Below are 25418 nucleotides of genomic sequence, written 5' to 3'. Positions count from 1 at the left end.
TCTACCGGACAGTGGTGGTTTAGACAGCAAAATGACAGTATTTCTGGGACATTTTAATGGTTTATGGGGAAAATTAGAGCAAACTGTTAAAATGAGCATGATTCTGATAATCATGATTTATGATCAATGTATATGGAACCTACAGAAGACATCTCAAAAAAGTCACAAACCTCCAATCAAAGTGGTCTCTGGAAGAAATCATACACACTCTAGAAAAGTGCCACTCAAAATGTGGTCTGCCTCCTGGCGCTGGTCCCCAAACTGTTCTGCTCCCAGTCTGCAGTAAGTCCAGAGATTGAGAGTGTTTAGCAACTTCCAGAGTAATTTAACACTACTGGGATATTTTTATTTTACAAAAGTACCACTCTGCAGTGAATTGGAAAGTTAAAAAACTAGTTTTTTTTAAAAAAAACTAGTCTTTTGCCACAGAATTTGAGAAACACTATTCTAAAACAAAGTATGACAATGAAGAATGCTATTAGAGAACAGAGCTCATATAGTCAGAGTTCTGCCAATTACCATTATCTGATTACAATCCTTCAGAGATTTAAAATGAGAACTGAAATCTTACCTATGATCAACTAAAACACAGGAAGTTAACTGACTCAATTAAAGTCGTAAAGCCATTTGGCCAACAGAACTGAACTAAGAAAGGAAGAAAACTAATATTTATTGTAGGTCAAAGTGTCACTGTGTTAAGGTAATTTTGAATATACAATTATTTACTCTTCACAATCATGGCTTTTAGGTATTACTTCCATTCTTATAGATGAGGACCAAAGAAGTTTATAACACTTTGCTCAAAGTCACAAAATTAAGGGATCTCCATGTTTTACTCAGCCTCCTATGGACTAAAAATGAAAAGAGGTCAAGTATGGAGAAAGATTTTAGGGAAAGGAAGAGAAAGGATGATATCCCTGTAATGAAATGCTACCAAAATAACTCAGGTAGACAGTACAGAGGGACAAACCCCTCTCTGGAATGTGTCCATATGAGCTAAGTAGTAGGAGATAGGATGTTCACTTTCGTTAATTGTGATGGAACACACAAACACATACAACTCCCTAGAGGAGTGAAATTATTGCTGCAATTCTCAGATACCTACCCCTTATATACAAAAGGAGATAGATGAGAACCAGGACCACAGATCCAAGGCACCCTTTCCCTTGGCCATCTAGCAAAAACACAAATGACTCTTGAGTTTATAATTCTTCCCAATTAAGCTGCATGTGGTTTAAGAATCACGTAGTTTGCCTACCTCTCAACTCCTATTTTAATTTCACATAAACCAGCAAATATTCCTACTGAACACCTATGGTTTCAGCACCAAGCTCGGCACACAGACCTGATGTTATATTGCTGATAAATATAAAAAATGTAACCTAAAGGAAAGGAAGACAAAGCACAGTTCTATGCAAGGTTATGAGTCCCACAGGGCACTATAAGTGTTTACTTTTTAGTGTTTAGTTTTTTCCTGAGCAAAAACATAACCACTGTGAGGTCAATTCTTTTTCCAATGGATTTCCAGAAAGTCAAATATTTCTGTACAAAAATGGGAAATGACTTTTCTTAAATGATGGTTTTTCTGCTTTGAAATACTCTTCCCTGAACCCTGCCACCACTTCAGCAACCAAGAAACATGCTGTCATTCTCACAATACAAAGAAAAAAAGATTACCTGCTCTAGACAAATAGAATCTTTAGCATTTTCTCCACTGTACCTAGCAAAACCCCAAACACAACAACGCACTGTAGAACTGATTACCCCACACAGCATTGTGGCAACAGTCATCTTGCTTAATAAACTAAATAGTATCAGTTAGCAGAGGGGCCGAGAAAGAACAAAATAATTTTCTCTTTTCTGCTCTACAGAACCTCCAAATTTTGTTTCTAGGTACCTTTGACCTAAAGACAGGACTATCTTCTCCTGATTTTTAAATTTCTATTATGCCTATATTAGAAGTTAAAGCAGATGTAACAAGTTTTAACAACACTGAATTCAACATCTTAACCAAGAGAAATATAGAACATGCTCTAACAGCCTAAATAGAAGCTATGAAAACAATCTGGGGGGGGGGGGGGGGAATTTGCTTCCTGAAGCAATTCTTCTAATGTAATCAATACTCAGCAAGGAGATGATAGTCAAAGGACTATGAGAAACAAAGTACTATATTCTCAGCCTGTGTAGGCCCCAAGCTGCTCTAATGTTGCAAAAACAGTACTTTACCTTTCTGGAGATTGAAGAGACATTCAAACCAAATCTTTGAGCTCTTTCTTTTAGCTTGTCCAGGTTAACCTACAAAAACACAGGAAAACAAAACAACCCTGTATTTTAAAAAATCAAAATAGCCTAGCAATTAGAGTTGTCCATAAGTGAAAAGACACTGCTGTAACGTAATAAACTTGCTGTCACTAGAACGGTTCAAGCATAGGCTAGATTATCAATTGTCAGCATGCTATAGAGAAGATATTACTAGATATGCTCCAAAGCCTCTTCCAACTAGATCATTTAATAATTGTGAATGTAACAGTAATTTTAAAACTAATATTATACAATGGAGAGACATTGTCATCTTATGGAAATAGGTTTCCCCAATGGAAAAAGTCATTGACTGATATGTGAATATGCCATTACTCTGAAGATGACAGTTTTTAATGGTAAAAAGGAGAGAAAAAGAACAATTAGTAATTGTTCACCATTTTCATTCACATTGAATGCTATGACATACATGCTACCGTCAAGTACCTGATTAAAAACATAGTTTTCAATGTGAATATACAATTTGTCTCTCATTTCTATTAACTGCTTGTTTTGAAAATAACTTCATAAAATTTTCCTTTCAGGAATAACATGAAAGGAGAAAACTGATTTTCTTTGAAGCTAATTCTAGGAAAACAATATTGAAATGTATTTATAAAAAATGGCAACTGTTTCATGAAATAAGTTATGGCCCAATAAAAAATGACAAAAAAAACCTTTTTTTTTTTCATATTTAAAACTATACCATTTCAGATTAAAACTACAGGCATAGATTTAGATAAGTTTTCAGGATACAGAAATTCCTATGAGCTATGTAATTTAAAAACCTAAAAAATCAAAACAGAAAAATACACAAGGCAGAAACTATGGTCCAAAGCTAGGTGTTCAAATAAGCCTACAACATAAAAGATACCCTATGTGCCAAATTAGGAAACTAAGCAGAACCCATTCATGCCATTAATTATTAAAAGGCCTCTTCTGGAATGCAGTGAAAGATTCAGCCCTGCCTCCTTCATTCATCAAAGGTGGCAAGAGCCTAAGGAGGGTTTAGGATCAAAGTAGGACAAACACTGCTTGAAAGAGCAAACAAACGTCTAAATCATCACCTCCAAGCAAGTCTACCATTCACAGTCCAAAATCATTAATTTCTATACATAGTCTCTGCTAGTAGCTCTTAACTCTGTCTCCTAGCAAAGAGAAACTATCACTGCAGCTCTCCTTTCTTCAGAAGACAAATCTACCACCAGTACCCAATTCAATTTTTTTCCTTCCTTTTTCCTGAAAGCCTTGTTATATCAAGACTTATTATCATAAGGCTATTTGAGACACTCTCATTACTACTACTACTAATGATAAACTGTAACCCCAAGAGCAGGATTTCATAAAGCTGAAAATAGCTCACCACAGCATTTGTTTCCATTTTCTAAACATGCCTATTAGTCACAATGGCCCAGAAGCATCTTATTCTAATCTTGATTCTCTGATTTTACATTTATTAGGTAGTTCTGAAAAATACCAGTATCTATAAATAGAACTCATAAGTTGCTTCCACAGATCCTCTTGTAGTAATTAAGAACCACACATTATTAAAAGCTATTGGACAAGGCCTAAAATTCCAGTACCACAAAACAAAGAGTTATATGATTGTCCTCTAGCTAATAAAATCTATTCATTTTTTTCAAGATGAGGGGAAGGAAGACGTCTATAGTGATTCTGAGGTTGTGGGAATTTTCCTGACTCTCAGTACCTCAAACAATTCTTTTTATTCAGGACATAAAACACTGTATTGAAAACAAAAAGTCACCAAGCTCATATGATCTTAGTTTCCTCTGATCTGGGGAGAAGGAGGAGTCTCTAACTTGAAAACTAACTGTATAGAGTTAAGCTTTGGCTCTCGAGGTATAAAAAAGATTTCTTACCATAGGCTTGGTGTCAGGTGACAGGCCTGAAAAAGCAAATAAAAGTTTCATTTAGTATTTTTAAAAGTCATAAAGGAAGCTGACAGTCTTCAAATAAAATTAGACAGCATAGAAATAGTATATAGGACAAATGTCCTTTATGCTATGATGAGAAAGAAAAGGCAGATCGCACCTAGAGATCAAATCTGCATTCATTGAGAACACAAAATGGTGCAGACGCTTTGGAAACAGTTTAGCAGTTCCTCAAAAAGTTAAACAGAGTTTACCATATGACTTAGCACTTCCATACCTAGGTATATACCCAAGAGAAATGAAAACATACACCCATAGAAAAACCTGTATATGAATGTTCACAGCAATATTACCCATAGTAGCCAAAAAGTGAAAACAACCCAAATGTCCATCAACTGATGAATGGATAAAATGTGGCATATCTATACAATGGAATATTATCCAACAATAAAAAGAAATGAAGTACTGGTACATGCTACAACATGGATGAACCCCGAATACATTATGCTAAGTGAAAGAACCCAGTCACAAAAGACCATGAATTGTATGATTCCATTTATAAGAAGGCAAATTTATATACACAGAAAAAAAATAGTGGTTGCTTGGGGAACAACTGCTAATGAGTACAGGGTTTCTTTTTGGGGTAGTGAATATATCCTAAAATTAGACAAAAATTGTCTAAAAGAAGAAAAAAGCTACAATGGCTGCACAACCATGTGAATATATAAAAATAAACTGAATTATGTACTTTAAATGGATGAATTGTATGGTATATAAATTATATCTGAAAGCTGTTAAAAAAAGAAAGCCATCTTATCTGGACAAAAGAACAGAGCTATTATAAAGAGTTTAAATGAATGGCCTCTTAAAGACAATGTTCTGTCCTGAAATTACCACTAAGAAACAAGTAGTAACCTAGTCAATAATTATTTACTTAAAACTTTTCAGAATTTTATTTTAAGTAATCTCAATCTTGTAATTGCTTCCCTAACTCCCTACTGTAAACATTCACATATGTATTCAACTTTCACCATAACCCATGTGCTAGGAGGAACTGTTAGGTGTTTTTATGTTCTCACTCATAAAATTTTAATTCCTTTTAAATGTTCTATTCTTTTAAGAGCTACTCTATAGTTCCAGGGTATCAGAATTATATGAATAAAGCTGCAAATATTATCTACACATTATTTTATTAATCAGGTTTCCTTTTCAGATTAATTTAAACATCTGTTCTTAAAATAGCACCATTTTATGTCTTAGTAATTTTTGTTGTACCATCACCAATCCTATTATATCTATTGCAGTAACTAAAAGCCAGAAAATATCTTGTTTCTAAAACACACAGTCATAGTGGCCAGAATTTTGCTGGCCTTTTAAAAAGCACAGCAAAACACTACAAGATCTTTGGAGGACATTTACTTAACATACTCGAAACTACTGATAGGTCACTAGGAAAACTAGATTGGATGAGGAGACTACATTTAAATTTTAAGTCTCTAAGAACAGGGACTTTTTTCCCCTAATTTATTACAAAATGCATATGCACTGCAGAAATTTTTAAAACACAGACAAGCTAAGAGAAGTTATTCAAAATTCTACTAATCAGATAGATAATAAGTATTAATGAAAATCCAGTATATAATCTTCTAATCTTTTTTCCACTCTTATTACTAAAATGGGAACATACTACTAATTTTAGAACTTTTTTTTTCACTTAGTATCTTTCTGACAAATATTCTTCAATATCATTTTTAACATCTGCATGGTTTTCCACTATACTATGGTACACATTTATTTAATGAATTCTCTATTGCATATTACATCGTTTCCAGTTACTGATCACTATAAATAATGCGTGATAATCCTTGTGGCTAAGTCTTTAAGCATATCCAAGATTATTTCCTTGTAAATTCCTAGAAGTAAGATTGTTGAGGTAAAGAAGACTCTGTCCCTTTACCACTACATGAGGCAGTATAACACTGGACAGGTACATAGTAATTACGTGCTGATTTGATACACCAGAATAAGAAGCAAGGTACTAGAAACTTTTCTGAAGACGTCCAAGAAAAGGAAAACAAATGCTGGTACTTCCTCCTATTCTAGAAACTTCAGTAAATTCTCTAAATTGCCCAGGAAGGCTTAAGTAAAGTTTTACTTAAAGCAAAGTTATAACCTCTTAAAGGCTTATAGAGCTAATAAGTTTATCTTAATTTGGAGAAATGAAATCTGTTGTGCCAGAAAAATAAGAATATAAAGATAACTTTCTCAGAAGAGTCTCTGTATTTCTTACCTTTGGATGGAACTGAAGAAATACCAAATCTGTGGAAAGAAAAACAAGCTAAATTTTAGGAAGCTGTTCACACTCCTGGTCTCCGTGTCAAGTGTACATATGGCACTTCTTGCTTGTGATCTCAAGCCTTGCAATCATTAGCTAATTCTAACAACCCCATGAAGAGAAATTCCGTTTACTCTTTTTCTCACCAAGAGTCTAGAGAATAAGCTAACAAGAAGCCTTATCAGAACTGGGAGTAGCAGTCAGTTCCTGATTTTCACCTATTACAAAAACCCTGCTTGATAACATAATAGTTACTACAATAGTTATCTATAGTTACTACATCCAGATCAAAAGAGATGTTCTGAATAGTGCCAACAGAGTTTCTTTTCAGTAAGCCTTCTATTCTACGTAAAATCAACAATTATATTTAAAACCTAGGATCACAGCCCCTCACCTTCATACTATCACTACGAGTAGCTGAGGTCCAAAAGGCTGGGGACACTCACCTAGCTGCCCGGGCAGCTTTCTTACTCTCCAAGCTCACAGGTACATTGAATCGTTCAGCTCTCTTCTGCATTCTCTACGTGATAACAGACAAAAGAAGGGGAAAAGAAAATTTCAATTTCTGGTTTCCTTCTTCTAAGAGTAAAACTGTTCAGAGGTTGTGTCTTTAGAACATCAGAAGTAATTTCTTAAAATCTAAACCAAGAATACTGACAATCCTGGAAGATATCAGATTGTATCCATCCTAGGGCTTAACTCAACAGCCCTTTCCAGAAAGCAAACACAAAAAGACTATTATTACATTCATGCCCTCAAAAACAAAAGAGAAGAAATAAAATAAAACCCACATTCTGCACGAAGCCAAGAAGACAAAAGCTATGTTTGGTTGACCTTTGAAAAGGGATCAAAGGAACAGCTTGGTTCCAATACTAATGGTACTTTTTCGGTTAGAAATGAGGAATGAGGCAGCGTTCTCCTAGGCCACCTTTACTTTAAAGGTACAAAAAAGAACACAGATCTCAACTGGAACCTAGTTTCAGAGATCCTAAGACAGAATCCAGGGAAATTTCAGTCTCACCAGCCAGCAAGTTATAACTTAAGGGTGACATCTTCCCTTGTTACCTTTCATCTCTTCCAAGGTACAATCCTCCCAAACTCTAGTCCTAGTTTGTAAATATCTTAAAGAAAGTTATCACTAAGATCATAGTACTAATACAAAAAGACTAGGGCTTCAAAGGTGACTACGCTAGCCCAAATATTTTCCCAAGTGTAGTTAGTGTAAATATATACATCAATATCAAAATGTATCAATACTGATTTTTCTGCCTATGAGTATATTTTTTTAAAGTGATGATTCAGATAGAATGAAGGGTAAGAAACAGATATATCAAGAGCTTGCTCTTCTACTAGGGAGCAGAATACCTACCTCAGTCTGTGGTATTTCAGATGTAATTTTTACCACTTTCTTTTCTGCTGCCCTGGAAAAGAGAAAAGAGATTTTTCAAATTAGAAAACTACTATTCTAAATCAAAACCTTAGAATTGTATAAGAATTCACGTGAATCATGTCCTCTGTCCCATATCTCTCTGCCACCCCTTAATCCAAAGAAACCATGAAGCGCCTTAGAACTTCAGGTCTTTGAACTGTCATCTATTGATAAGAATTCAAATAACAGACTCAGCTACTTTGCTCTAATATAAGAAAATTATTGGAAAAGAAGTCTGGTTGAATATATTGGGCTGAAGGGAAATAGTCAAAGGATACCAGAAACCATTTGATTTACTTTCAGGAACTTTAAATTTACTTCTGGACTAATGACTATTTCTCTAACCCTCATTTAAATACCAGCTCTCAATTTCATCACAAAAACAATTAATGAATGCTCTACAAGCTCTGGTTTCCTTCTTGTACAAATCTCCTATTTCTCCCATGGGGACTGTAGTTCCAGCTGGAACAAAGTAGGACAAATAAAAATGCCAAAGGGAGTGGAAAGAAAAAAGGCTAAGGGGAGTCTGAATTAGGAAAACATAGTAAGTTACTAGTCAAAAGGCTTAAGAGAAAACAAAAGAGGGGGACCATAGGGGCGGGAGACAAAGTTCAGAAGTACCCAGGATAAATGGAAGAGCATTAACCTCCACCAAACAACTCCCATAAAACTGTGGGTCATAGCCAGTCTCATTAAGGTCCCTCATTTAGAGACATGGGCGGCTTTTGTTCCAATATCCCAGAAACTTTTCCCATTTGATGCCCTGAAAGGTAGTAATGGTTTAATGGCATTTTCAGAGGAAGCAATTCTGGAACAGGAACTTACTCTCTCCTCCATCCTTTTGTTGGAGGTCCCTGGACTGACAGATAAGCAATGGGTGCCCCCTGCTGACCATAACTAAGTCCTACGACATTTAACTGCCTTAGCTGGGAAAAAAGGGAAAAAAAATCCAACTAGAAACAGGTATATTTTTGGAGAACTTCAAGCCAAAGACAAAGTAAGGGGATTCCCTTATGAATGCTCAAAGAATCTAAACTATCCCTGAATATTCTGACTTTTAAAGTTCTGTTCTGTCTTGTTCAGGTAGAAAGGGACACTAAAGTTTAATGTTTTACTTGAAGTCCAATGCCATTAAGAAAGCAGTCCTCTCTACCAACCCCAGACTAATGACTTCCTTCACATTCCCATCTTGAAGCATAATCACTGCAGCACACCTCATTGGAGAAAGGGAACCCCAGAGAGGAAGCTTCCTTCTGCTCTGTTCCAACTCCCTCAGGCACAATTAAGCTAAAACAATAAATAAAAACATATCACATTCTGGGACTCATGGGAAATTTCTTCTCTTCACTGAGAAATTTCTCTCCTACCCACAGTCACATACAAAACACTGTCGAAACTACAGGGACCCAGAATCTTTATTGTATATACTTTACTCTAACCATTACTATCTCTGTTTAGAAACTTCATTAATAAAGTCAAAGCCGTCTAAATGAAAGAATTACACATTTTACATATATTCTAAGGATAAGAACTTCTACCAAGTTTCAAACTTCATTATTTTTAATCCACACAATTATCACTGTATTTACCTGATCTTCCATCTTGCCCCAGAAGTCCCCAAAATATCTCTTTTTTAAAGTTATCTCACAAACCATTTTCTCAAGGCATTATATCCAAACACAAACCTCCTATGATGGAAGATTACTAAAAGGCTTTAGAAAGCAGTAATATTTAACAAAATCTTATAAAACATTAAATGCACATCCCCTGTAATGCAGCAAATCCCTTGCTAGGAATTTATCCTATGGATATACTGCCTAAGTATAAAAATAGTTGCATAAGGACATGTAGCACTACATTTTTGGCTATTATAAAAAACCTAAATGTCCATCAACAGGAAACTAGTGAAATTACTGTTCATCCACAGAATGGAGTACTATTAGCTGTTACTAATAAAGGTTCTAAGGTGATAACTACTAAATATCTAAATCTGGGTAATGGCCACATGGGGGTCTATTATACTATTCTCATAACTTTTATATATATTTACAATTTCCCATAATAAGCTAAAAAAGAGACCTACCACTTACTAGGATAATTATCCCTATTTTATAGGTTGATATGAGGACTGAATGGATATATAACACTTAGAATCTTACCTAATATGTAACTAACATTTAAATAAAGACATTATCATATGATACAGAAAGATCTCCAGAAGTGAAAATCAAAAAATTGAGAATATGCATAGTGTGTGTATATATGTATCTGTATGTACACATGTACATGTGTCATATGAAATATTCCAAAAGAATATACTGAAAACTTCTAGGAAACCAGATGGGATGAAAGCAAGGGGTATTTAATTTTCAATTTATATACTCTAGTATGTACTGTTTGACTTTTTACTAGTCCATATATTGCCTTTTATAATTAAATGCATTAATAGAGCTATAAGGAACAAAAATGTTAAAACAGATTCAACTGTTTTTAATGTGCTAGAATATAAGATGGCGAGACATTTATGGAAAGAGATCCAAATAAAAGATGTTTTAATAACTCTGTGGGACAGTTTAAATAAATCAAGATCTACTTTTCACTTTAGTACTTTGTTCTCCTTTTCTCCACTGTAAAATCAAAAAGGGATAGAGAATAGTGTTATTTGAGAGACATAATCTCTGCTCAGTACCCTCCTCCCTTACAAAATTCCTTATATGCAGAGAAGCTTTTTGATTCTCTACCATATTTCCCCGAAAATAAAACCTAGCCAGGCAATCAGCTCTAATGTATCTTTTGGAGCAAAAATTAATATAAGATCCAGTATTATATTAATTATACTAATTACATATATATTATATTATTATATTATATTATACCTGGTCTTATAGTAAAATAAGACCAGGTTTTATATTAATTTTTACTCCAAAAGATGCATTAGAGCTGATTGTTCAGCTAGGTCTTATTTTAGGGGAAACACAGTATATAGAAAGACAATCAGGGCCGGCCCGGTGGCTCAGAGTGCCGTGTGCCTAACAAGGAGGTCACCGGTTCGATTCCCACATGGGCCAGTGAGCTGCACCCTCTACAGCTAAGATTGTGAACAACAGCTCTCCCGGGAGCTGGGCTGCGAGCAGCCAGAGGTCGGCGTGAGCTGCCGTGGGCTGCAGTATGCTGCTGCGGGCTGCTGTGTGCTACCGTGTGCTGCTAGGAGCAGCCGATGGCCATCGTGAGTGGCCAGCAACCAGCGTGAGTGGCTGGCAGCTGGCAAGAGCTGCCGTGAGCTGCTGTGAGCAGTCGACCAGCGACCAGTGATCAACCGCCTCAGCTGGGGGGAGCGCAAGGCTCATAACACCAGCGTGGGCCAAGGAGCTGGTCCTACACAACTAGACTGAGAAACTAATAACAGAATAAAATAGTTTAAAAAAGACAATCATCTATTATAGTGATACAACAAAGGCTAAAAGACCTAAACTTTGGGCTTGAAGTCTCCTGGCCTAATTATTTATTACAAAACCCAGAGACACACTATTTTGCTTCACTGAGACCATGTACATGAAATGCAGTAGACTCTTCTGAAAATGTATGATCTAATGAGAAATGAAAAAGCCAATGGGAACACATAAAAGGTAAACAGAGTGAAACATTAAATCCCCCAAAACCCAGAACTATCTGCTCTGTATTCAGATTATAAAAAAAGGGATACTTACACATCAACAGTTTTTTCAGGGGGTTCTTCCTCTTTGACAGGCAGTTCTATGGGCTTTGGTTCTTCTTCCTAAAACCAAACGAAACAAGATGGTTAACATAAATCAAGAGAAATACCCGTCAACAGAAGAATATTAAGAACTCCAAAATGAACCAGTCTTTCAGAATCTTCATTCCCCCCTATGCTCCCCTGATCAGTTAGTATTTAAGTTCTCTAATGATTGAGATTAAGCAATGTGGCCAAGGTAGTGAGTGGCCCACTGCCAGACCAGTGATAACCTTACTCTCTCCAACTCACCTCTGTTTCATCTCCCAGTACATCTTCTTCATTTGCCTCCTCTTCAGCTAAAGAATATTAAAATATTCAGGTCAAGCCCTGCTACGAAACCATCTTGATCACTGTACTTAGGCTAAAATTGTAATCATTTTGCTTTCCCAAAATAAAATACAATAATGAAGGCAGAACTGATGCTCATAAATTTTGCTCCCCATGGAGAAGATTAAACTGTTTTTTCCACCTAACATTAATACAAAGTTGAACTCCAGCTCGACTGAAGAACTAAATGTGATGAGGTCATACTGTAACATTAATAAAAAGTAACTATAACATTAATAAAAATTTAAGATTTAGTGGTGGGGAAGGATTTCTTTAAAAAACCCAGAAGCAAAAGTAATATAAGAAAAATTGCAGATTTTTCAAAACCAAGGAAGGACACCACGGAAACAGAAACAAATGATAAAGAAGATATTTGTGTCTAAAACCAACAAGGGAATAGTTACTAGAATAGAAAAGAAATGCCTGCAAACTAATAAGTGAATGATGGGAACCTCAAAAGAAAAATGAGCAAAGGAGAAACCCGGAGAACCATGAGCACAAGAAATGTTTCAGCTTTTTAATAATTAGAGGAATGCAAATTGAAACAACCAGCAGACTAGCAAAAATCAGGCCACTTGATAGGATAATGTCAAGTTTAGGTTTGTAGAAAAGATACAAGATCCCTTGTGCACTGAGGAGAGTATAGATTTATATAGCAAATCTGGAAAGCAATTTGGCAGTGTTTAGTCCTCCTATATATTAAGTATACATTTATGAATAGATATTAATTAGCAACCTATTCCTGGGTATATATCTCAGAAAGATCACACAGGAACATAAGGGAACATGAAAATAGTTCAGGAGGCAATATGGGTGTCTGTCACTGGGTGAATTCAAGTGTGGTGGATTCCATACATCACAGTCCACTAAGAAGGAATCGTAATCAATAGACTAGATGAACCCACAGCCACAGGTCACACGAATACATCTTTAAAAACACACAGTACTTAGAGAAAAAAGTGAGAAATAAAGCAAGGCTATGACTTCATTGCCAATTACATAAAAAAATTGTACACCAAACAACACTTCATGATTTACAAGGACAAAGGGAGTTGAGATGAAAGGAATGGGAATAAAGGGTAATAAATAAATAAAAATTAAAGATGGAACTCATACAATCTGGGATGATACTATGCCTTCCATGAAGTTCTTTTTATTTGTTTTTAAAAAGGCAGAATTGAAGAATGTCAGAGATAGTGGAAACCAGAGATTATCTAGGTTTATGGATTTCAAGGGTGGAGACACTTGTCTCATTTCACAGATCAGAACAGACAAGTGTAAACAGTAAGCCATATAAATAGTGACTGTCCAAAGTTACCTAGCAAATTTCTGGCACAAGAGGAATTAGAATTCAAATATTCCAATTCTCAGTCTAATGAGACTTGATTTACCATACTTCCTTTAAAATACTTTTCTGAAATAAAATTGCATCTTAAAAAAAGGGGCAGAGCATTTCTTTGCATTATAATCACTGTTCTGAATGACCAAGAGTTTTCTTGATATAGTTAATTAAGAGCTTACATCACCAACAACCTAAAGAAAAAGAAATCTTCCACATGGCAGAAACTAAAAATTAACCCCCTCAATCATATCACGCTTTGCCTCCACAAAGCACTCACCATGCTCTTCAAGATATGCCTGGAGCCTGTTGATGAGATCTTGTTTGATTCCCTTGGTCTCCAAACCACGAGCAAGACATTCCTGCTTTAGTTCAGCAAGCTGGGGAAAAAGAATAAAGCTTTTTCTTAGTTAACAAAATGAACCTGATGGGAGAAAAAAGAGGTATAGTTAACTCTTGAACAACATGGGGGTTAGGCGTGCCAACCCCCCATGCAGTGAAAAATCCGCATCTAACTTTTGACTCCCCAAAAACTTAACTACTAATAAACTACTGTTGACTGGAAGCCTTACCAATAACATAAACAGGTGATTAACACTTGTATGTTACACTATTATATGCTATACTCTTTACAATAAAGAAAAGGTTATTAAGAAAATCATTAAGGAAAATACATTTACAGTATTGTATGTATATACTAAAAAACATCCAAATAAAAGTGAACCTGCACAGTTTAAACCCACATTGTTCAAGGGTCAACTGCAGTTCTCACAAGAAAAAGAAAGTTCGATCTCAAATGATTGCCCTTAATCCCACCGAGCCTCTAAGTCCACAAAGATGGTCCACTTCCCTCTAACAATATTCAATATGCAAGAGGACTTTTCTAACAGATGATGAAGAATAAACATCCTACTTTAATAAAATTCTGATCTACCCGTGCAACTACGTATCATTATAAATCTTTAGCCATTTCTGAGGGGAAAAAAATTCTTTTCCCTCCCCCAAAATTACTGTATCAGATAGCACGGAATTAATCTTTAACTAGAAAATCTAAATATATGTAAGTAGATTCTTCGTACTATTATCCCAGATCCTTACTACAATCTACCATATATAAGCACACAAATCTAACTACTGCAGAATTAGATAAATGTGTTAGCCAGCTTAATGTCAACAATGAATCAATTACAAGATCTATGTTAAAATGGGGGGAAAATATATCTAATGGCATGCCACAGAGTTCTGTTGAAGATTTTTAAAATCGGTAACTTGACTACACATATAACAGGTATGCTTGTCAATTCTGCAGACAATAGAAGAAGAAAGGATTGATGCATTACAAACAGAATTAAGCTGGGGGAACAGGGACTCTTCAGGGAGAACAATGAGCCAAAATGAAGATTCGATTTAGAAAGAATAAGATTTACCTATAAAGTACTACACATCTATTTAAAACATAAATTGTTCAAAAACCAGATGAGCAAGATTTAGTTCAACAGTAACTCAAAGGATAAAGTGCAGAGAGGGTTAACAGTATGATTTGCTACCAAAGTAATTCTAGGTTATGGGTAACGGAAAAACAGACTGTATTACATGATGCAACAGCCTTACTGGGCTCTAGATTCTTATTTTAAGAAGCATAATGATATACTGATCCAAGGAGAACAGCAAGAAAAGGAAGGCTCCAGAAATCCTATACGCAGATCAGTGCACAAAGAGACACTTGGCCTGAAAGAAGACTTTACTTGTTTTGAAGTACAGATTTAATACCAACCAGAAGTTAAAAGCAGATTCCACCAGAATAAAGAACTTTACAACTAAGGCAGTATGCCGGGCATCTCTAGGTTTCCAACCAAGGGAGCATTTGGAAACGGAGAATGGAAGCTCTCTCTCCCTCACAGTTAACTGGGCAGATGGAACATTCAATTGAGTGGGGCAGGCAGGCAGGGATAATATGTGGAGAACTGTCCTACGCAACAAGCCAATAGCACCCTCTATTGAGAAACATGGTAGACAGTCACCTATTAAAAGTTTGCAGTGGCTGCAGAGTCTAATGTGGCCTCTGTAGTCAGATTACCTGGGTTCAAATTCCAGCTTTACCACTCACAGCTGTGTAAACTTGGGTGAATAACTTCACCTCTCTGTGCCTGTGTCCAGTGAAATGGGGATAAATGCAACAGTACCTATACCGAAAGGTTATGAAGATTAAACCAGTAAAGATTTGCAGGGCCAGTCCAGTGGCTCAGGCGGTTGGAGCTCTGTGTTCCTAACACCAAAGGGTGCCGGTTCAATTCCCACATGGGCCAGTGGGCTCTCAACCACAAAGCTGCCGGTTCGATTCCTCGACTCCCACAAGGGATGGTGGGCTGCGCCCCCTGCAACTAGCAATGGCAACTGGACCTGGAGCTGAGCTGCGCCCTCCACAACTAAGATTGAAAGGACAACAACTTGACTTGGAAAAAGTCCTGGAAGTACACACGGTTCCCCAATAAAGTCCTGTTCATCTTCCCCAATTAAAAAAAAAAATTTGTGTGTTAAAAAAAAAAATTCGTGAAACATTCAGAATAGTGCTTGGCAGCTAGTAAGCACTTTATAAGTGTTATTAATAGATAATATTAGACAGAATCATTGCTCCTCAGATTTCTGACTTTCACAGATCAATGTATTTTTAAATAGGTAGACTGAAAGGGCTGCCAACATTTTATAATATTCCAACCAGGTCGTGGACAGATACTTTTGTAAAAAACAATGAAATCAATTACTAGAAAAATGATCATACACTTGGATGTAGTAGCAGTGATGTCAGTGCTATAAAAATTTCTAAAACCTTACTCATTTTTTTTTTTTTAACTTGTCTCATCACTGACCAGTAAAAAACAGTTCACGGACAAGTACTGACCTGTGGGCCATACCTTGAATAGTATCACATCTAGAATCTAGACTCTAATGATCTCTAAAGTCCATTTCCTAAGCAAGAAATCTTTATTTCTTTATTTTCTTTCAGCGTCCTGGAGAACAAGTCTTTTGAATTTAGTTATACTTTTAAAAGATTTTTGGTTTGTTATAAAAGTATGATGCTCACCATGAATAGTACTTGAAAATAAATTTGAGATCCTATTGTATGAAATGCTATAAATGATATGAAAATATCGTTAATGTTTGAAAATTCTGAAAAGTACAGAGGAAAATAAATCTTACATAACCTCAGTACTTAGAGATCACCTAACTTTTTAAATATATCATTGTGTCTCTGTGTGTGTGTGTGTGTGCGTGTGTGTGTATGTCTGTGTGTGTAGAGGATGTTGGTTGCCTACAAAGCAATACAGCTTCTTTATTTCCTGTAACTCCTAATCTTCCTCAGAAGCCTCAATTCCTTCCCCTCCTGGTTTAAATAACATTTTTTGGTTACATATTCAGGCAACTCCAAGTTCAGCTTTCTAATAGAGTTGTTCCCACCTTCTACTTCTTTGCTAAAATTGTGCCTAGATACAGGCAACAGTTTACAAAAACTTCCAGATGACAGGGAAACCAACAGTCAGCAATGGTTTTTGCACAGGATGCTGATCTGATATGGTCTGATCTAGACTTGGAGCTGAAAGGTTGGTACAACTGGTTGTTTACAGGGATAGCATCCATCACTGCTGATCACTGACCTCGCCACTGCCTTTGGTCACTGAAATCTCAGCCCCCACCCCTCCCAGTCCCTGACCCCAGGTCTCAGGCTCATATACCAGGACATTATTTCAAAAGGGATATAAATAAGTAAAAACATACAAGCTGAAAAAAGTCATTTCTTTTAGCACATTTCATTTTAGTACAATTATGTGAGTAGAACAAAAACCTTTGAAACCCTCAAATAATAACAACTTATAATATCAAATCTTACCATTTTTATATGCATTTGACGTTCAAATATTTTAAAAGAACATACTTAAAGAGCAAGATATATTGAGTGAATCGTATGGTATGTGACTATCTCAATAACGCTATTTTTAAAAACCAATGTATAAAACATTGTATACAGGATACTAACTTTAATATTAATGTAAAAACTAGTTCACCAGCATACACACACCCACAATACAAATGATGTAAATACAGAAGATGCCTGGACAGGAAACAGAGAAGTTAACATTAGTTAAATCTGGGAAGAAACTTATTGAGGATAAGTATAAGGAAGGAAGCTTTTTACCATATATCCTTTTGTACCTTTAGAATTGTGAACTTGTAAATTGGTTTCTAAAAATTTTATTTTTCAGTATCAATAAGGCATTTTCCATTCTATTTATTCAACCTACAGAGAAAGGACCAATCAAGGGACCACACAATACATTTAACATTAATCATTTATTGCCCTGTGATTTCTTCTGATTACCAATCTTGAATTTTGATTCAAATCTTTCTCATCTGTTATCTCGTGATTTGGCTTGTAAACTGAAGGGAGAGACTTTTCATATAATTTATAATATCTCATACAATAGGAACGCAAATTTATTTTCAAGTACTAATTAATGCCAGGAAAAGGACTTTGAATATGATTTCCTCACTTAATCCTTACAACAAACCTATGTAGTTGGTATTATGATCTCATTTTATAAATTAAGAGAATGAGGCTTAAAGAGATTTAATAATTTGCTTAAAAATCATACAGCTAGAAAATAGTGGAGCCAGTGTACCTACTCAGGTCTCTCTGATTTAAGCCTAATCTTAACTACCAAGATACTGACACTGCTCTCATGTGCATGCTCTATCTCCCTCTCTTTCTCTTTCCGTTTTCTTCTTACCTCTCCTTCCTCAACATTTTTGCTAGCTCTTCTTCCACTCAACCCTATAAATACTATATTCACTAAGATTCCACCTTTGGCCTTCTCATTCCACTGTATCAAAGGCTTTTTCACTTCCCAGAATCAAATCACTGACAAATCCTGTCAGCAATACCTTCAAAATAGATCCAGAATCTAATCCTTTCTGGTCTTTCTTTCGTACATATTGTAAAAACTCTGCAGCCCTCATGCCTTATTATAGTTTATTCTCAACCTGGTAGTCAGTGATCTTTTGAAAATTTAAGTCAGAATATGTCATTCCTCTAATCAAAAATTCTCTACTGGTTTCCTATCTCTTTAAGGGTAAAAATCAGAGTCCTAACGATCATTATAAAATCCTCTTGTAACACTCTGCACAAGGCTCACGACTTCACCTCCTTCAAATCTCTGCCTTAAGTATCACCTTCTCAATTAGGCCTTCCCTAGTCACTATTTTAAATTACAATACCCTCTTCCCACTCCCTATCCTGCTTTCCTACTGTTTCCCCGAAAATAAGACCTAGCCGGACAATCAGCTCTAATGTGTCTTTTGGAGCAAAAATTAATGTAAGACCCGGTATAATATAGTATAATTATAGTAATAGTATAGTATAATATAATACTGGGTCTTATATAAGACCAGGTCTTATATTAATTTTTGCTCCAAAAGACACATTAGAGCTGACTGTCCGGCTAGATCTTATTTTCGCGGAAAGCACCTATGGTAGCTGGCACACGGTAGGCACTCCATAAATGTATTTTTTAATAACTCCCACACCTTTATTATCATCTCTAAACTCTTGAGCAGGAGACCCACATTTCCAACTGACTACCAAAACAGAACTTATCTTCTCCCCTGCACAAAACTGGCTTCTTCTCTTCCCAACCAAGACTAAAGGTATCACTACTCAAATATTGGAGTCATCTTTCATTCCTCCTACATATAACTGAGCGGTAAATACTTACAATTCTACATCCCAAATTTCTTTCAAACTCATTCCCTTTCTAACAGCCATCTCTTATTTCAGCTCTTACTAGGTTTATTCACTTCACAAAGTTATTGCGTAGTCCCTGCATGTCAAGCATTAACTTAGATATAAGGAAGTAATTATAAGTGAAACAGGAGTTCTTGCTCACATGAAGCTTACAATCTAGTAGGGAAACAAGGCAATCAAAGATCATATACATAATCCTTAGCTAATAAAAAAAAAGGTACAGTGTCCTATGAAAGCATTTAAAAAGTTGTCTGACCATGTATGTGGATAGGGAGAACCTATCCTACCTAAGGATTTCTTGGGTAAATGATATCTGAAGGGCAACTAGTAGTTAATCAGATGAAGATGTGGACGACGGGAGGGCACTACAGCCAAAGCATGGGTAAAGGTTCTGGGTTCTGAGGTAAGGCGAGGAAGTAGTGCACAGCGATTAAGAACTTGAGTTTTGGACAGACTGCCTGGACTTGATCTACCAGTTATTAGCAATGGTACACAGGGCAAGTTATTCAGTTCATCTCTCTGAGCTTCCGTTTTTCTCATTTTGAAATGGGGATAACAGAGGCATTTATTATACTTTACAGGGTGATTGTGAGAATCAAAGCAGTTAATGTATATAAATAGCTTCGACCAGTGCTTGCCACATAGTAAATGCTAAATAGTATTTAAGTTGTTAGCAATTAATGAGCCTTCACTCTGTGGTTGGAGTGGGTGAAACGTTAAGCTGGAGAGATTGGCAAGTATAAGATTAAAAGGTTTGAACCAGGTGAGTGACTACTGTAATAAAAACGTAACTGGCAAAATCTCTCCCTCTCCAGATCCCATCCAAGGGAACACACACGGATCACATCAGCTCCTTTCAAATTTCCAAAGGCTCCCCACTTTCTGTCTTCATGACAAATGCCTTACTTACACAACTTAAAGGTCCTTTTCAAAATCACTCTCTATCTTTATAGTCACACAATTCACCCAGTTACCTTTACAAACCATCTTCAGCCACCAACGTATAGGTACTTTATGCTTCAATACTACATACGTCTCACTGCTTTTCAACACTGTGGCACTAGTACCCCCTTCTCATTCTCTCCTCTCCTTTTCTCATCATTGATTAGAAATCTGGTACCACGACAGTTCAAAGCATTTTCACCCACAATTTCATCTCTCTTTACAACTGTGTTAGAATAACGGTACTTCTACAAAATCTTGAGAAATTTGCAGTTGGTGTGGACTTACGTATCAATTCAGGTAATATTTTTCCTTCCTACTTCAAAGCTTGCTCCTTTCCGCTGAGATTCCATTCTAAAAGTCCAAAATCTCTTTATAAAAATGGAAAGATGGTTTTAAAAAAGGATAAAACCCTAAGTCAACCCAAAAGTCAGGATCACTCCATCAAGATCAACAGTGGAACCAAACATTAACTGTCCTGGAAGTCAGAATTAAAGGCAATGGTTTTTAACCAGAGGTCCACGGACTCCTCAGGGCTACAAGGTAGCTTTATGAAGCCCCTCAAATCGCATGCAAAGTTCGTGTACATGCCTTTTTCTGGGGAGAGGGTCCATACCTTTCATCAGAGTTTCAAAGATATCTGTGACCTCCAAAAGGTTAAGTGCTCTAGAGAAAAAGCAAAGACAAGCAAATATGATTAAAAGACTGAATCCTTTTTAGGCTGTCAGGAGTGCCTCATGTTCTCTTAGACTATCAGGTCAGGGTACGTTATCCAGTCAAAATAAAATTTAATATAGACCTAACAAATACAGATTTTATGGAACATGGAACTCCATAAACCAATACAAAATCCATAAAGGCAAATCACAAGGCTGGTGCCTTACTCCAGGGGTTTCAAAAATGGGACTAATAGAAAAGAAAATATTTGATCCTCTATTCATATTTCTTTTTTACCTCAATTCATTCAAAAATTCCTTTTCCGTGTATGTTTTATAACCTACACAACAGTATGGTAGTACATAATTTGTATAAGCGTACATACAATGGAGGTGGTTAATTTTTTTACGTGTGATATTAGGAGACTACTAATAAAACCTACGCATTTTAGTACCGTCAAGTTAACAGTAACTCCAGGATAACACAAAAACCCGCAAGTACAGTTTAGAATCCAGGAGTAAGAAACCTATCAGTTTTCACAAAAAAGCTAATTGATGTCAACTAGTAAGTGACTAAAAGGACCTCTCCCTACCCTTACTCTCCTTACTTTTCTTGTTTGTTTGTTTGTTTGTTTTTAAATTCAAGAAGCTTTAAAGAATCAGTTTCAGCTTCAGCTACTTAAATCAGCCTGGTTTGTCCAAGGTTCCCAGGATGACATGACCAAAACATTTCATGGAAAACTACTTGTGAAACCACAAATGGACAACTAATCAAGATATTCCCCTAATTCACCCTAAAATAAATTACTCTTTCCTTCCAGGAAAATAATAATCTAAATGGTTTTCAAAGCTACCAAGATTCCCAAAAGACACAAAACAGCTTGTGATTGAAGGCGTCACCCAGTGGTGATACCAAGAGATGCAGGGTCCATCCGCGATAGGAAATGGGGCGGAGATAACCCTAGAAATGTAACCCTAGAAAAGATAACCCTAGAAAAACCTTATAAATGTTTTTCCAAAATACTGCTAGTTACAAATGAGTTGTCTCTCTGGCGTTGGGAGGAGGGGGTAGATGCTGGTCGGCGGAGAACCGCGTGAGAGAACTCGAAAAACTTACATCTGAGCTATCCGTGCCTTTACTAACTCTCAAGGTATCCCAAACCCCAAGTTCCTATGGGGAAGCCTATCTTCTGAGGCCTCTCCTCAGCTTTCAAAGCCCCCCCTCTCCCAGGGGGATTAACCCCAGCTAAAGAAAGGGAGTGAAAGTATTTTCTGGATGATGTTTGAGACCTAGATAGAAATACATAAATGTGCCAACATCTGCTAACGGGAATCTCAGCTTGGGACAATAGCTAGGAAAGCATCAATCCAGGGAATAAAAAGGGGTCCTGGGTCCGGCATGGGGAAAGAGGAGGGGACCACTGACGTAATGCAGGTTTGACGAGAAACGAGGAGGGAAAGCAGGTTGAAGGCTCCTACACAACCCAGTGAAGAAGTGACGAACCACACAACAATGAAGAAGGGAGCCGAAATAACAAGTACAGATACAGCAAAGCTGTGAGAAGCATGGGAAATTAGGGAAGGCGTAGTAGGGAAGAAGGGAGACACAAAAGAAAAGAACTACGCCGGAAGCCGGAAAAAAAGTGGAAAATCCTGAAAGGAGGACACGTAAGAAAAAGCACAGGACACGCGGCAGAATTCAGCCCCTAGAACAGTCCAAGTCAGCCCTTTCCCCCCTTCACGGTACCTTCAGCTTATGGAGCTCCACCGTCTCCGCCGCCATCTTGCTACCCCTACACTCCAGTAGGCCCCCACCCGCTGCCTCCGCCTCCGGTAGCTCCCGCCTCGGCGCAGACAACCAGGGCTGACCAATCACTGCCACTCTTACTACCATCTCATACCATCAACTATTCCCATTAGTCAATAGCTGGCGTCTTTCTCACTCCTCTAGGCAGCTTTCCCCACCTCTCTGAAAAGGTGGGGCAGTGGGAGGGGCGGGTTCTGCACCTTCTGAACGACAGAAACGACGACCAATTGTGCGTCCCCATTGCAGACCGCCAACCAATGCGTGGCGGCAGCGCTAATTGCTTCACAAATAGGAAGAGTGCAGGTAGGCGAGGGCGGCTGCTTCCTGGAGACCGCGGGTGTAGAAGCGAGCGCCAGCCCCCTTAGCCGACGGGCTTCTGAAGCTGGCAGGTAGGGGCTGCTTAGAGACTGAAAAGGGTGCTGAGGAAAAATGGTGGGAGGTAAAGGGGGAGACGGGGTGGAGCGGCGGCGAGTTAAATACCGAGAGGAGCGCTGTGGAGAGCCGATGAACGAGAGGGAAGCTGGGAGGAGCATGGGGCAGGTTCAATATTAAGATTTAATGAATTTGAGGAAAGGGTGGGCAAAAGCTGCTTCCTAATGAGGCATCATCAACGTTAGAGCTAGCACGATTTTATAGAGCCAAGTTCAGACAATCAGAGCTGCCCTTGGACTCAGAGCTAGGCTCCATCTCTCCAGGCGCTCAACGCAGATCCCTTCCTAGCTCAATCCAAAAACCCTGGACAAATTCTTGCATGGCCCGGTGCTTCAGAGAAGGAATTAGGATGCTGGCAGCTTACGTGCCAAGGGGATGAGAGACAGGACAGGGAAGCCCCAGAGAAAAAGTGGGCATTAGAAGTAGCTTTACCCCTCACCCCTCCTTAGTGATTCCTTGATTGTTTCTCAAGACCCTCTTCTGGAATTCTGGGTGTATGTAACCTCTTGATTCCTTACTAACTTCTTCAGGAAAGTAAAGTGAGATACTTCTGTTGCTCTTGTTCCTTGAAGCAGGTAACCCAAGCCTAGGCTTACTCCTTCAAGTTACAGTTGAGTGTAAGGATCAGAATAAAGATTAGCATAATATGTCTTTAAGATGTAGAGTCCTCTTCTTGCCTTTTAAGGTTTTCCCCCGCAAGTCTTCAGTTTTCCCTTTGTGGGTGATGGGGATGTTCTTTCATTCCCAATATAGTTCAGGGGATTTGGGCTATTCAGGAGACAGCATGGGGGAACAAACTCAAAGAGGCTTAAGAGGAAATTGAGGTGGACTCCTGCCTGATCCCTCACTATGTTAGGATGAATGTGGGGGTGGCACACAGCGAAGTAAACCCCAACACTCGAGTGATGAATAGCAGGGGCATCTGGCTGGCCTACATCATCTTGGTAGGACTGCTGCATGTGGTTCTACTCAGCATCCCCTTCTTCAGCATTCCCGTTGTCTGGACCCTGACCAACGTCATCCATAACCTGGTGAGCACTAAACCACATCTTATACCCACCCCAGGCCTTTCCCAACCAAAAACAAAAGAAAATCCCCAATTATTTGCCATATGTCTTCCTTTTGGGTTCTTAGCATAATTCTTGGGCTAAAGGACTATATTCTGCCCCTTCACACTGCCCCCTTCCTTCCTCCCAGGCTATGTATGTCTTCCTACATACGGTGAAAGGTACACCCTTTGAGACCCCTGACCAAGGAAAGGCTCGGCTACTGACACACTGGGAACAGATGGACTATGGGCTCCAATTTACCTCTTCCCGCAAATTCCTCAGCATCTCTCCTATTGTACTGTGAGTCCAGGGGTAGATATGGGAAATACTCCAAGAGTCAGGTACAAAGGCCCATGGGGAAGCTTTAAAAAAGCAGACTACTCATTTAGACCCTTTGAATATATGGCATAGTAGGTCTAAATCTAGGGAGTACAGTAAAAAGTAAAAGGCAGTAATCAGGCATTCCTTGCTTCCTCCTTGGTGGTTGGAGAATGGAGAAGGAACTGAGAAAGCCAAGTAAAACCAAATGACTTTACACTTCAAAAGAAGTGAACAAATCAAGCCAGAACTGATGTAAATCTCTGAAAACTGACCGGGGGGCAGAAGCAAAAAGGACTCGTTTAACAGTCATACAGGCTGAAACTGCTTCAGTTGTCATTTGCTGCATGTCATTAACAATTAAAAAACACACTAACTGATTATCTCCCCAACCCCAAAGTAAATACTGTTGATATAGCTGGAGTATTTTCAGATATCCTAGAACTACATGCAATAAAACTGGTCATTTAAAATAGAAGTCACTGGAAAGGCATGAATATGGACTGGGAAAACCAACTTCACTCTACCTATGTCTTCTCTCCCCAGCTACCTCCTAGCCAGCTTCTACACCAAGTATGATGCTGCTCACTTCCTTATCAACACAGTCTCACTGCTCAGCGTACTGTTGCCTAAGTTGCCCCAATTCCATGGGGTTCGTCTCTTTGGCATCAATAAATACTGAGGGATGGGGCTGGGGATGACGGTGGAACAAAAGGCTGTAACATCCTTCCCTTCTCCATACCGTCTTCTATATCTTGAAGGCCTGAGAACTATACAACTTTTCCCAAACTCCCAGGAAAAGAACAGGTTGGGAAATGGGGCTCCCTGGGCCCAGCCCTTCTACGAGCAGGCTTCTTTGAATCAAGGAAGTCAGTGAGGTAAAGGACAAATCACTCTCCTCCACAGCAAGAAGCCATGTTTGGGAAGCTTGTTTGGTGATTACGTTTTTCCATATCTTCCACCCCCACCACTTTCCAGTTCTGTTTTGCTGTGTGTTTTCCTTATAATAAAGACATTTTTTTTTCCAGATATGGCTATGATTT

At 37.8% G+C, this 25418-nt stretch overlaps 2 protein-coding genes across 3 annotated transcripts in view; one reads left to right on the top strand and one right to left on the bottom strand.

Moving 5' to 3' along the window:
- The window catches only part of SARNP (SAP domain containing ribonucleoprotein), a 47107-nt gene extending 24439 nt beyond the window's left edge, over nucleotides 1-22668 (bottom strand). For both annotated transcript variants that reach the window (XM_019742373.2, XM_019742372.2), the window contains exons 1-9: nucleotides 22517-22668; nucleotides 13655-13754; nucleotides 11958-12004; nucleotides 11662-11729; nucleotides 7895-7946; nucleotides 6972-7045; nucleotides 6481-6509; nucleotides 4179-4204; nucleotides 2227-2295 (exon numbers count right to left, since the gene is read on the bottom strand). In XM_019742373.2, coding sequence (XP_019597932.2) covers nucleotides 2227-2295; nucleotides 4179-4204; nucleotides 6481-6509; nucleotides 6972-7045; nucleotides 7895-7946; nucleotides 11662-11729; nucleotides 11958-12004; nucleotides 13655-13754; nucleotides 22517-22663 — 612 coding nt within the window. In that variant the 5' untranslated portion in view covers nucleotides 22664-22668. The remainder of the gene's footprint in view (nucleotides 1-2226; nucleotides 2296-4178; nucleotides 4205-6480; nucleotides 6510-6971; nucleotides 7046-7894; nucleotides 7947-11661; nucleotides 11730-11957; nucleotides 12005-13654; nucleotides 13755-22516) is intronic.
- Nucleotides 22669-22837: 169 nt separating this feature from the next.
- ORMDL2 (ORMDL sphingolipid biosynthesis regulator 2) lies at nucleotides 22838-25402 on the top strand. Its single transcript, XM_019742362.2, has 4 exons — nucleotides 22838-22965; nucleotides 23865-24039; nucleotides 24206-24357; nucleotides 24922-25402. Exons 2-4 carry the CDS (start codon nucleotides 23866-23868, stop codon nucleotides 25055-25057), a joined length of 462 nt encoding a protein of 153 aa, XP_019597921.1. The 5' UTR covers nucleotides 22838-22965; nucleotide 23865; the 3' UTR covers nucleotides 25058-25402.
- Nucleotides 25403-25418: the final 16 nt, after the last annotated feature.

This window comes from Rhinolophus sinicus, linkage group LG02 (genome assembly GCF_036562045.2).
Source record: "Rhinolophus sinicus isolate RSC01 linkage group LG02, ASM3656204v1, whole genome shotgun sequence".
In the NCBI taxonomy this organism is placed as follows: Eukaryota; Metazoa; Chordata; class Mammalia; order Chiroptera; family Rhinolophidae; genus Rhinolophus; species Rhinolophus sinicus.
The sequence above is the reverse complement of the archived record's forward strand: the minus strand, read 5'-3'. Positions and strand labels throughout refer to the sequence as shown.

What these genes read in the sequence shown, in the direction of transcription:
- ORMDL2 (XM_019742362.2), top strand. Translation starts at nt 23,866, where the DNA reads ATGAATGTGGGGGTGGCACACAGCGAAGTAAACCCCAACACTCGAGTG. An exon ending in CCAACGTCATCCATAACCTG is followed by an intron (nt 24,040 to 24,205) that starts GTGAGCACTAAA and finishes CCTTCCTCCCAG; the next exon opens with GCTATGTATGTCTTCCTACA. An exon ending in AGCATCTCTCCTATTGTACT is followed by an intron (nt 24,358 to 24,921) that starts GTGAGTCCAGGG and finishes TTCTCTCCCCAG; the next exon opens with CTACCTCCTAGCCAGCTTCT.